We start from the raw sequence: 13,863 nt of genomic DNA on the forward strand, positions 1-13,863 counted from the left end.
AGAGCCAGAACGAGATAAGGACCTCTTACCAAAGAAGGTTACAGATTAGAACTTCAATTTTTGAAAAGGTGAATAAAACAATTATAAAAGGGTTTTGTGAGTGTAATCCATTCGAAAGAAACAAAAACCACATCATGATAGTTACAAAACCCCCCTGGCTATCAATGAAGGTTGTCCAATTTCTTTTCTTCCAGATTCGATTCATCACAAGGGTTCTGGCTTTATTTTTTTAGATTACAGCTACTAAACTTTATCCAAAAAATTGCAAAGAGGGTGTTATTCAAAAGGTTGCTCATCTGTTAAAGTTGTTCCAAAAGTTTGTCGCGAACTCACAGTTTAACCTAATAAATAGAAATCAAAAGCAAAACAATCTGTTGTAAAAACCAAAGCAAATTTTGATTGAACAATGATCTTCCCTTTGATACTAACAAGGTTTCTATTTATATAACCTAAAGTTTGTTAGGACTAACAACAAAGCCAAGAAAATGACTAACCAATCTTGATTAAACCAAATTACAAAAATCAACCTCTAAAGGCTAATTTAAAACAGAGCCATAAGCTTACAAAAGGACAACCCAAGGTTATTATTAAAGAGCCTACATCACATTTGCCCCCCCCCCCCCCAAAAAAAAGCTCATTCTCGAGTGATGGTCAACACTAAGGAGCCAAAAATGAAGGAATCAAAAGCATTATAATCAAAATATCAGCCACATTGAAGATGAGATTGATTTGTAAGTCATCTCGAAGCTCAATTTGATAAGCATTGTCTCTGTATTGTTTAAGAATGTGAAATGGTCCCAGCTTTCTAGGATGGAATTTGTTAAAAGTTCCTTTAGGAAGCAGCGACTTCTGTAGGTAAATCATACTAAGTCTCCCTCCTTGAATTCTTTAGCACAACGATGTGCATCTGCTGCAACTTTGCAGTTTGAGTTAGAATGGACAAGATGATCCATTACTTCTTTATAGAGTTCCACAATACATTCAGCCATATTACCAGCTTCCTGATTAAAGTCAACAATAGTGGGAATATTGGCCAAATCTGAAGTTACCCGAGGGCCTTAGTATAAACGATGTCAAAGGAACACTAGTTTGTCAAGTGATTCTTCATGTTGTTGAAGGCAAATTCCGCTTGTGCAAGAACAAGATTCCATTGTTGTTTAGGTTTGTCACCACATAGGCATTGTATTAGGCTTCCAAGCATATAATTTGTCACTTCTGTTTGTCCATCCATTTTAGGATGGCTAGTGGTGAATTTGAGTGTGGTATCAAATGTCTTCAAAAAGGTTTCCCAAAAGTGACCAAGGAATTTAACATCCCCATCCAAAACTATGCTTTTAGGTATTTCATAAAGACAGACCACGTCCTTAAAGAAAATATTAGCCACATACACAGCATCAGATGACTTTTTACAAGGTAGAAAGTGTGACATTTTGCTGAAACAGTCCGCTACAAGCACGTAATCATATACCCATTGTATCCAAGGACAAAGTCCATAGATAAGTCTCCCCAAACGGAGGTTGGAATCTGGAGAGGTGTATACAATCCTATATTTTATCCTTGACCTTAACCTGATTGACATATAACGCATCTTTGTACAAAATTGAAGACGTCTTTTCTTAACAAAGGCCAAAAAGAAACGATTAGATAAAAAGTACAAAATTTTCTGCCCAACGCCACTAAAGAGTCCACCCAAACCTCCTGCATGACCATCCTCAAGTAATTGTTCTCTTAAAGAAGTATGGGGGATACATAGCCTGTCAGCTTTGAATAAAAAACCCATAAGCAAGATGAATATTGTTGCAATTTACTTGTGTTTTGCAAATGTACCAAATTTCATGAAAGTCCCAATCATTTTCATTAAGTAAGCCAGAGAGTCAAAAGCAAAAATTTCTACCTTTGGTAAGGCTTAAGAGAGTGGCTTTTCTACTAAGGCCATTGGTTGACAGTGACTAAGGCCAGCTTCATGCTTAATAAGAAAATCAGATTGTTGTATGAACGCCAACCATCTAGCATGTTAGGATGACAGTTTTCTAAGTTTGTAGAAATTTTTAAGAATAATGGTCAGTGAATAGTATAAACTCTTTTCCCAAGAGATAATATTCCCATTGTTTGAGAGCAGGGATTAGGTTATATAATTCTTGTTTGTATGTATTTCTCCATTTTTTGCGTGAATCACTAAGTTCTCTAAAGAATACAATGGGATGAAAGTTTTGAGAACGTACAGCCCGTGTCCCAATTCTTGAAGCATCAATAATTATTGGTTTGAGTAAAATTAGGAAGTGCTAAGACAGGTGCATAGCCTCCCTTGGCATTTAGAATACAAAAACTATTGGTTTGGTATATTCCCACTGAAACTTACCCTTTTTTAGACATTCAGTGCAACTGAAACTTTGGATAAATTTTTTGATAAGAAGAGGCAAGACCTAGGAAACATTGAATGTCTTTTACTGTTTTTGGTACAGGCCATTTCATTGATAGCTTGAATCTTAGAAGGATCTACAGAAATGCCATATTCATCGACTACATAGCATAAAAATGAATTTCAGGAGTCATGAAGGAACATTTCTTAAGATTGATGTAAAGTGCATGCTTGTGAAGTGTTTCAAAAAGCTTTCAAAGGTGAAAAATATGTTCATCACTTGATTTTCTGTAAATTAAAATATCATAAAAATAGACTATGAAAGAATGGTTCAAAAATGGTTTTAAAACCTAGATCATCAACCTCACAACGGTACTTCGTGCATTTGATAAGCCAAATGGCATAACAAGCCAATTCAAAAACCCTTTGTTAGTTTTGAAAGCAGTCTTCCATTCATCTCCTAGTTGGATTCAAATTTGATGTAGCCACATTTCAAGCCTATTTTGGAAAAAAAAAATTGAGCTACATCAATAGGTTCAAAAGATCAGATACATGGGATTGAAAATTGATACCTTATATGTTAATCTTGTTATAGCCCAGCAACACACATTCTCCATGATTCGTTTTTCTTTTTAGGTGTTGGAAGTGCTCGAACAGGATATGGACTCATACTAGGTCTAATATGTCCCTTTTCCGCAACTCATTTATTTGATCATGTAAAATTGAGTACTCTTCGAGACTCATTCTATAATGAGGTAAATGCCAAAGAGTGAATCCAGGAAGTCAATGTGATGTTGAATGTCACATAGTAGAGGTAATTCACTTGGTGTTTCTAAAAGAGCAGGAAAGTCAGTATGCAACAATTGGATTTCTTCATGTACAGCCTCAAATTGCTGTGTCGAAGGAGGTTATCCCTTTAAAACAAAAGCAAAACAATACAGTTCTCTTCTGTTATAAAGTTTTTGTCTTTGACTATAGTAAATAGTTGTTTCACTGCCTTGGAATCATCTTTGGGTCCTTTTTTGTCATTAGTGTTTGTAGAGGGCAGCAACACAATTTTCCTTCCCGTCCATAAGAATTCATAAGGATTGCCCCTCCCTTCGTGAGAGTCTGGAGATCATACTGCCATGGCCTTCCTAGTAGAATGTGACAAACATCCATTTCCAAAATATCACAGATTATCTCTGGTCCTTATAATGATTTCCGATAGAAAGATGTACTTGGCAATGGAATTCACTGTTACTTCACCTCCCTTTTAAATCCAACTTACCTTATATGGATTTGGATGTTGATACACTTTAAGATTTAGAGCATTAACAAGTTTTTTGAGAAACAAGTTCTCCCTACTCCCTCCCACTGTCAATAATCACATTACATACTTTCCATTGATTGTGCATCATGTTTGGAATAAGCATATGTCTGTGTGGATGTGTCTCAAGTTTAGGAGTGAAACCACAATAGAAATCTGTTCTCCATTATAAGGTTCAAGGTGGGCAACATCTTCTTCCAATTGTTCTTCCCCTTATCCATTAACTTGATCATTTTCATCAATTACGGCCACTAATCTTCTCAAGTGATAAACAAATGTCCCTGCTGTCCGCAACGGAAAAAACTTCCCCAAATTAAGCCTGTGTATTGATTTTGAGTTTACTTAGCCACAACATCTGATCCTTTTAAATCTGGGACATTCGTGATTGTTTTTCTTCTTTTCCCTTTGAAATTGGGTTATTAGATGAACTGCCAACTTGGAATTCATTTGAATTGCATTTACAAGTGTTGTTCAGCCTTTCCCAAGTTATTCGTTTCTTTCTCCTTTTTTCATACTGTTTATCAAATTTTTCTGTTCACGTTACAGCTTCTGTCAAACACCCTAACGGTTACAATTCTATCCTTTTCTTGAATTTCTTTCTTCAATCCAGATATATACCTTGCACTTCGATATTTCTCCCCTTCAGCCAGATTGAGTCGAGCTCCTAAACAATTGAATTCTTCTTTGTATTACCCCACTGTTCCGGATCCTTGGTTACAGAGATGATATTGGTTAAAAAGAATATGTTTATAATCGAAAGGTTAAAAGCTTTCTTTGAGAAGTTTCCTCATTTGTAGTCAAGTCTTGAAAGTTCTTATTCCACAAGCTCGTCCCACCAAGTGAATGCTCCACTTTAGTGTTACAAACTTGACCTTTTTTTTCATCTGGAATCTCCATGCAATCAAAAAAGCTTTTGAAATTCTTGATCCAATCAAGAAATTTTCCAACATCTAAATTTCCATTAAAGCTCGGTAAATCTATCTTCATCTTACAGTCATCCCTACCCCTGGATTAATTGATTTTCATAAGCTGGCTGTTGGGAAAGTAAGAATTTTCTTCATTACTTGAAGAATGAAAATCATGATGTGTATCTTCCTGTCTAGGTGGATGACCCTGATTGATAATTTCTCTAAACCCTTCCTGATTCTGAATTCTTTCTTCTGCGGCTAGCTTGCAACAGGATTCACAATCTTGATTTGGTTGCACTTGAGGTTCAAGAGTTCTCTCTTCTCCCACTTATTGTCGCTTAAATTTCAACTCAATTCTTTCTAATTGAGTAGCTAAAGTAGCCATCATACATTGTATTCCTCCAATAGATTCTTCAACCGACAGCAAACATTGAATTGTTGATCTTGGAGATAAAGTTTGGGTTGGAATGGTGGTCTCCATTCTGAATGATTCTTTACCAGAAGTAGTGCTTTCCCCATCATAAGAGTCCCTTATTTGCAGTGCTCTGATACGAATTTAGTGTAAAAACCAAAGACTGAATTTTTACAAAACAATGATCTGCCCTTTGATAATAACAAGGGTTGCTATATATACAACCTACATTTTGTTAGGACTAACAACCAAGCCAAGAAAATGGCTAACTAATCTTGATTATGCCTAATAACAAAATTAAACTCTAAAGGCTGAATTAAAAAAACAAAACCGTAAGCTTTAAAAAGAATAAGCCAAGGATACTATTAAAGAGCCCACATAACTATCCAACAACATGAGGCAATAATCATAATCTCTTATTTTATATACTCACCAATTTTAAAAGACGAACACGATACTCTCCGGGTAATGTGATCTGCAAGTTAAGTAAATTTAGGTCAATAAATAGAAATATGGATACTCTCCTCATGTTCAAATATATTTTATTCATCAGAAACATGAATAACATTTACAATTCAAATGAAGCATAAATATAATTCTGCAAGTTAGAAACTTTCAACTAGAGAACTCTAAACTCAAGCAAAAGATGACAATTGTTTATCACATTATGTGTTTAGGATGGGGGAACTTCAAAACAAACAGCCAAATGGTACGAAACTAGTGCATTTTATGTAGATGCAGGGTAAAATAATTGAACCATGTTTTATGACGGTGTGCTTCCTCATCAAATTTAGAGTCATTCATTTTTGCTTTATTAAGGCAAGATTTGAGTATTTCGTTGAAGAGTTTGGGTTCTTTTTTGTTAGTTTTGTATGAGTGTGTGTGTGTGTGTGTGTGTGTAATCCCCTCTATTGGCCTGTCCTACGGCATCCTTTGTATTATTTTATTAATCAAAATAGGAGTTGGTTTCTCCTCAAATATATATAAGAACTTGAGAGTCCGCCTTTCAAATAATGAGATATTAACAATCAAAACCACTGATTTCAAAGCGCAAGGCACACTCTAGAGCGACAAAGTCTCTAGATCGCCTTAAGGAAAAAAGACGACAATAATGTGTCGCCCGAGTGACACGAGGCACACTTAATAGAATACTATAAAACATTATTTACAGACATTACATAAGGAAAAAAGATATGAATTTTTAAACCATAAAAATATTTACAAAGCTAATTAGGGGAGAAAATTGGGCGAGAATTTTTTAGATACGTTAACTGCAGGATATGCACCTCGCCATAGGCAATCGCCCAAGTGCGCCTTGAAAACACTGATTGAAACTTCTAAAATTCATCTAAGCATAAATGGAAAATGAAGCTTTGAGTTAACGAAAATATAAATAAAATTAAAATACTAACATCTTGGGCCAATTGGGTAATGACATCAGCAAAACTCGATCCTAACTCCTCCGCAGACATTTTGCCCGTGAACTCTACTGAATCCAATGCTGCTTTACACTTCTGGAACGGCAATTCACCTCGAACCTGAATTCGGTAGAATCCCATAAACAAATATATATATCGATAAAAAAATCATTGCACCACTAAAATCCCAAAAAAAAAACGCTTAATAGTTGCTAAAGAACGCAACTTCAACATATACAAACTACCAGACATATCTAAACCCAAAAATAAGTTGATAAAATATATATAATTCACACATATATCAATTAGAGTACCAACCATGGTCCAGCAAAGCTCGTAAAGGAAGCGAAGCACAGGGACAGGGTTGGGAACCCTAAAGCTCGAGTTTCCGGACTTCCATTCGCGAAGATTGCTTTCAACGACATACATACACTCAAGGGGAGGGAGAGCCATTGCCGGAAGAGGCTATGCAATCCCTTAAGAGACCCCCGGAAGAAAAATAGCTGCGTCTTGGGGGCAGGGACAGCTTCAAAAAGGAGAGTAACAGAATAGAACGATAGTCAATGGGGTTTTCATGGGGTTTTAGTATGACCGTACCAGATAAATTAGGGTTTGAGAATTTTTAAGAATTGTGGAGGAAGGAGCAGCGTACAGGGGTTAAGGAAACTGGAAATTTGGAAGAGGGAGCAATGTTGGGAGACGCAATTGATCGTTCATCCAGCGGACGGAGATCGAATGGGCTTTGGGCCCCAGATAATGGTTGTAGTTCATGGGCCTTGTTTTGCGAAGCCCATAGTTCCATTTCACTTTCTAAAATTATGAAAATAATAATAAGTTCGTTGAATTATGTTTTATGTTCTCACATCACTAAATTTCTGGAAATAACATATTTCTATTTTTAGTTTATTTAGATTTGAATTCGAAGTTTTGAAATTAAAATTTATATTTAATGGATAAAAAATTATAATTTATAAAATCATTCACTTTGTTAAAATAAATGTATTATTAGTTAAATGGTAGGTAAAATAATACATACTTTGTAAATTAATTGATAATAGTTTTGATTCCGTTTATATAAATATATTATCAAAACATACTTTCAACCATGGTTGAATTAAGTCTCGTAATGTTATCAAACGTATCAAAGGCCGCCACTAGACGGTGTGTCGCAATCATAAGATCTCACACTAGATGGAGAGAGGATCGAATCATTCCTTATAATAGTGTAGCAACCTCTCCCTAATAGATGCCTTCAAATATTATTAAGCATTTCACTTATTCTAAGCATTCCTTTACTGAACGAAAAATCCTAGTTTAGCATTTCACTAATTTTTCATCTTCTATCTCACACTCCATATGTGTTCAACCTACTTAAACTAGTTTTACTTTGTTCAATATCGTCTATACTTCGATTCACACTATATATTAAAAGTATCAAAACTCAAATTCATACATAACACAGTATTAAAATGAAAACGTGCATGAATGCATGTCATAAACAAGTAGCAAACTAAATTGATTATTTTAGTCTTACTATGAATTAGCGAGACCTTATGGACCTATAAATTAATTTTTATTCATTAACTATAGGCCACTCAATTTTAGGATTATAGACGAACTATTATGCACTATAGAACAAGTTGTATTCATCGATATAATCATTACAGACAAATTGATTTTTTACGAGTTCTTCGTAATTATAGTTAGGTTAAAAGTCTATCTTACCTCTATAATTACATATTTCACATTATGTACTACAAATTTTCTAATGAACAACTCGTTTATGATTCAACCATAAGTTAAGTTTGAGCAAATGAGGGGTAAGTGACCAATGATTACATTCATACCATAGTTATCACAATAGATAGAATGACTAAAAAAAAGTTTAAAAGAATTGAAAATGACTACTTATACCAACAATTGAGCACTTTTCTCAGTGATATCAGTTTTAGAGCACAAATCTCAACAACCTTCCCTTTTTTGTTGGGTGGTTGACTTTTTTTTTTTTATAGGTCGGTCTGTTTTTATCCCATATTTGATCTTTTTTCTGTCCTTTAGTCAATTTCCGTTAATTTACCTATTATTTTTAATAAGAAATGTAAAAGCCTCCATACTCACTAATTTCAATAGAATTATTTTTTTTAAATCAATAATATAAATTAACTTACCAAATTAAAATTACATTTTATCGTTTTTCAATAAAACGGATACGTTTGGGCGAATTACGTGAGATGAAAAAAACCGTAACTGCGGTGACGGTCAATTTTACACATCAATGACAGGCAGGGAACCAGATAAGCCCCACCTACAGTTCTTCGCCACGTGTCGCTTTGCCAAACAACTGTGACGTAACGAAACAGTGGGCGTTCCCCTGATTCTGCTAAGCTGGCGCCTCGATAGGTATATTTGTTTTTTTTTTCTAATTAATTCCTAAATTTACGCACTGTTGGGACAAAACGGAATAAAATCGTAATCGGACATTTGTGGGCCCGCTCAAATCCCTCAAACAAAATTTTCCATATTTGATTGAAAATAGTTTGTTTGACGTGGACCAATGATGTGGATGGATGACGTGGACAAATCATGAATTTTGACTCAATTTATGAGACCTGGACCATGCCAGGACATTGTCATGACTACTTTGTTTTGGTTTCTCTTGTTTTGTGTACTCTCGCCGGTTTATTTGATTTCTCTAAAAAGACTCGGTAACCATGAAAATGTCTTCTTTATAAACCTATCAACCTTTTGATTAGCCGACGTGGACTCTTTTCCAAACAACCCTCAACAATTCTTCCTCGAACAAAATACACACCATAGAGCCTCCCCTAAAGCCTACAAAGCTCTCAAACAGTCTCTCCTTAATCGAAGTTCGATTCCTCTAGAGCCCACAAACAAAGTACACCATTTGTTCAACACTCGAGTATTCTATTGACATGATTAAGTTAAAAGGTATGACTCTGATACCAAGTTAACGACCACGATTCTCCACAATGATATGATATTGTCCACATTGAGCATAAACTCCCATGGGTTTGCTTTTGGTGAAACCAAAAAACCTTGTACCCATAATCAACCCCTTAAATAGGCGACGTGCGACTCCTCTCCCAACCATCCTTAGCAGATAAATTAACTTAAATTTATGAAATTTCAATTTTGTATTCAATCACTAAACTTCATACATAAAAAATTTCTCGTTTCTTCTAAATGTCCAAGGAGTGCTGTCAAAATAATAATGAGCTTGAGCTAATACAAACACAAGGTTCAGCAGCAGAAAGGAAAAAACTCGGGCATTCTGTAAGGGAATTTCCTTCCTAAAACCTTATAGATGTGGACGACACTAAAATATCCAAGAACACGGGAAGGAAACATCACAAGCCTTACACAAAAGGTTCAACACTACTGAGGATTAAGCAACAAAGATTAGAGAGGCTAAAGAATGGACAACAGAAAGCAGCTAAGATCAATAAAAAAAAAACTCGAGTTTCTCTATAGCTCACCGTGCATCGGCAGACGTAAACGAAGTTACAAAACCAGATGGGCGGTTCGGGATGCTGGTTTGTGTGTTGTCTCTACTTGGAAGGAATGATGATGAAGACATATCCGTACCGCTATCTCCTTCGAATGCCTGCCATTTCTTAAGCGCCTGTGGCAATGACATCTCCAAATCAATTGCAAACTGCTCTTCAGATGATGGTTCTGTTGGCTTCCAGACATCAACTAGAGACGAAAGCACGTTGACTACATGACTCATGTCGGGCCGCTGGAATGGCTCCCTTGCACAGCAATGACCAGCCAAGTCTGCAACAGTGGTGATGCTGCCAAGGGTCTCCTCGTCTATGTCGATTGAAGGGTCTATGGCCTTTGGAAAAACTTCCTTGTTAATGTACATTCTGCGGAACCATGTCACGAGGTGCAAGCTCTCTTCTGGCTGACTATCGTCGAGTGCTTTTCTACCAGATATCATCTCCATCAGGATCACCCCGAAGCTATAAACGTCGACCTTGGTCGTAACTCGTCCAGTTACTGGAATAGAATGTCAGTATATAGCATTAGGAGGCGTTAGTTTCTAAAAGCCTATTGCTAAGCGAAACAAACAGGTTCAGCAACATAATCCCTTACAATAAAGACATTCTACTCAACTAAATTCACGATCTCAAACACAATCAGACAAGAGAAGAGTGCATACCTGCATATTCTGGGGCAAGATAACCAAATGTTCCTGCAAGTCTTGTTTCGACCGACGCTTTCCCTTCAGGAGCAAGACGAACCAATCCAAAGTCAGCTACTTTAGCCCGCAAATCATCTCCGAGAAGAATGTTCGATGGTTTAAGATCACGATGGATAAAGCTTTGATGTGCTAAACTATGCAAATACTCAACACCCCTGGCTACATCCAAGGCAACAATAAGCCTTCTTTGCCATTCAAAGGGTTTAAGCCCTTCTTCTTTCCAGTTAAATAAAAACCTGCTAAGAGTCCCCTGGGGCATGTACTCATAAACTAGAAGCCTCTCATTCCCATCCAAGCAATATCCAAGAAGCGCAACCAAATTTCGATGCCGAACCTTAGTAAGAACAGCAATCTCAGCCTTGAATTCATTCAAACCCTTCTCACCAATGACTCCAGACTCCATTCTCTTCACAGCAATCTTCGTACCATCGTGCAATTCCCCCTTGTAAACAGTTCCAAAACCCCCTTTCCCCAATATATTCTCGGGGCTAAAATTATTTGTTACATTCCTTAAAACTTGAATCGAGATAACCAGGTTACCTGCCTCAACCACATGGACATCACTAGGTCCAGCAGGAGGGCTGCTGGTTTCAGGCGCATCGACTCTAGCCTGCGTAAGTGTAATCTTCACTGAATTTTGGTCTCCAGAATGACTAGGATGTACCACCACTGTATTTGGACTCGGCACTCTACTACCATGTCTCTTATTTCTCATGTAAAAGAAAATCACAGTCCCAACTATTAGTAGAACAACAAGAACACCAACTATGGAACCAACAACCACCCCGGTATTACTTCTCTTATGAACTTTATCAGATACCTCACCCGAACCGGTACCAGAGGGTGATTTCCCAGTAGGAGCACTGGGGCTATCCTTCCCAATATCTGGGTTCCCCTGCGTGTTCACAATCACATTTGTCCTAAAACCAGGCACTTTACCATAAAGCTTATTATTGGAGACATCTAATTCTGTAAGATTAGGCATAGTAACAAGCTCTGTTGGTATTGTGCCAGAAAGAGAATTATTAGAGAGAAGCAGCTTTTGCACAGATGTAAGCAATGAAAAGCTAGGCGAAATAGTGCCCACAAGGTCCATATTTCTAAAGTTAATAACAGTTATGTTTCCAGGGTTGCCAGTACACATAACGCCCTTGAAATTATTACAAGGATCATTGCCTACCCAGCCCTGTGCAAATGCTGTTGGAAAACCCATTGACTGTGCAACCGATAACAAAGCAGTCACAAGGGGATTACAAGGTTCACCCGGAGAATTCGAGCAAAAATTGTTGGATCCAGGACTCATGTCCAGATGAACATTAGGATTAAATGCAGGGATGGGTCCTTGAAGCATATTATTCGTCAAATTCACAATCACAAGGGATTTCAAATTTATCAAGGATGAAGGAACAATACCCGTAAGCTGATTATCCCTCAAACTCAAGTTCTGTAATCCCTGAAGGTTTGAGAAATCCGGCAAAGGACCTGAAAATTGGTTCATATTCAACCAAATCTCCAGTAAATTTGTCATGTTTTGCAGTACGGCAATGGAACCGTTTAACTTAGAACTACTCTGTTGTCCATTTAACCAAAGTGACTGAATGGAAGAACTCGCAAAGCTCGCTGGTAATCCACCTTCAAGAAAATTACCCGCCAAATGCAAGCTTGTAAGAGTCGGAAATGTAGTGCCATCGAAAAATCCAGGGATTACACCAGTTATATTAGCGCTATTTGCTGAAAATTCCTGTAGCCCAGAAGACTCTCGAATGTTATCAGGGATTGTCCAGGCCGCGAAGGGATTGTTGTCGATGTATATCGATTGCAGCGCCGACTTATTGGCGAAGAAATCAGCCGGCATGGAAGTGAAAAGATTATCATGCGCAAGAAGTATTTGCAGTGAATCAGGAAGATTAGGAAACGGCCCACTCAGCTGGTTGCCCTGCACCTCTAATTGTACTAACGCCGAGAGGTTGAAGAGCTCCTTTGGAAGTGATCCCTTGAGTTTTTGGTTTCCAATTTGGATTTTCAGCACTCGATTCTGAGAATCGCAATTCACATACTGCCATTGACAGTAATCCGAACCAGTCCACCCAAGAGAACTCGGGGCTCCAATACTAGTCCTCAAGAGATTCATCACTGACCCATCACCACCACCGCCGGCAGCCGGCTGGCCGTAAACAGAGGAACCCAGAAACAGGATACAGAACACGAACACAAAAAGGAACACCCCAAAACCCGAATGGGGTTCCCTCATTTTTTTTTTTTTTTTGCAATCTTCGTCAAGAAACTAAGAAAGAAAAACAAAAGAGACGAAAAAGGGAAAACAATCAAAATCCTCGCTCTATGGTAACCCAGAAGAAAGAAAGAACAGGAACCCAGAACAGGGTTTTACTCAAAATGAGAAGGAGAAAAGAACCCGTACAGCCGGCATTGGATTAAAACCCTTTTCTCATCTTCATGAATTGCGTTTATTTTTGTTCTCCAGAAGGGAGGACGGAGGAAAACGCGGCGGAGATGGTGGGGAGAAGAAAATTGTGATAAATGCAAAAGCAGAGAGAGAAGAATAAGAATGAAAGAGAAGGAGGAAAGGCGTTAAGGAAATGAGTAAAGAAGAGAGAGAAACTGGGGTGTTTGGGAAGTGGGAAAATGGAAGAAAAAGAAAACGACGTGTGGGTCCAGCTCAGAAAATTCGACACTGCTAACCACAGAGAAGAAAGCATGATGCCGCCATGGAGAATGGAGAGGATAATGCTTGCCCATCCATTAATACTTTTCCTTTTAAGTCTTGTTTTAACCTAATTGGTAAGTTTTTTATTTTATTTTTTTTAATAATTAATTATATATTAAATAAGGATTTTTTTTTTCTTATAAAATTTTAATTTGTTTGATTTCTAAACTTTCAAGTCAGTGTCTTGGACCAGTAATTCCAGCACCACACTTTTTCTAGATAACCATTGTAGCATGCCTAAATGTCGATTCTCGTTCAATTTTTTCCATTTAGTTTTTGAGATTTGGCCTAAGTTTTGTTTTTAAGAACCCTGGGTAAAAAAACCCTTAATTCTCTTATCCATTTTCGGATGATTTTCGGTAGTCCGTTTAAGTGTTTAATTTACTTAAAACTAGGAATTTGGTAATCGTTAAAATTTTATTATGATATAAAGTGTATCTCTTAATAAATGGCGAGAGTCGATTAAGAGACTTCATGTATATTTATGAATGACATGCTTTCAAA

General features: G+C 37.1%; 2 protein-coding genes across 3 annotated transcripts in view; both read right to left on the bottom strand.

Moving 5' to 3' along the window:
- Positions 1-7,099, bottom strand: part of LOC111809366 (THO complex subunit 2-like) — a 35,533-nt gene extending 28,434 nt beyond the window's left edge. For both annotated transcript variants that reach the window (XM_023695823.1, XM_023695817.1), the window contains exons 1-3: positions 6,725-7,099; positions 6,401-6,526; positions 5,422-5,463 (exon numbers count right to left, since the gene is read on the bottom strand). In XM_023695823.1, the coding sequence (XP_023551591.1) occupies positions 5,422-5,463; positions 6,401-6,526; positions 6,725-6,859 (303 nt within the window). In that variant the 5' untranslated portion in view covers positions 6,860-7,099. The remainder of the gene's footprint in view (positions 1-5,421; positions 5,464-6,400; positions 6,527-6,724) is intronic.
- Positions 7,100-9,582: 2,483 nt separating this feature from the next.
- LOC111800578 (receptor protein kinase TMK1-like) lies at positions 9,583-13,289 on the bottom strand. The gene is made up of 2 exons (XM_023684335.1): positions 10,593-13,289; positions 9,583-10,429 (listed from the first exon to the last, which is right to left on the bottom strand). Exons 1-2 carry the CDS (start codon positions 12,883-12,885, stop codon positions 9,900-9,902), a joined length of 2,823 nt encoding a protein of 940 aa, XP_023540103.1. The 5' UTR covers positions 12,886-13,289; the 3' UTR covers positions 9,583-9,899.
- Positions 13,290-13,863: the final 574 nt, after the last annotated feature.

The sequence above is a fragment of the Cucurbita pepo genome, chromosome LG01, assembly GCF_002806865.2.
Source record: "Cucurbita pepo subsp. pepo cultivar mu-cu-16 chromosome LG01, ASM280686v2, whole genome shotgun sequence".
NCBI classification, from domain to species: Eukaryota; Viridiplantae; Streptophyta; class Magnoliopsida; order Cucurbitales; family Cucurbitaceae; genus Cucurbita; species Cucurbita pepo.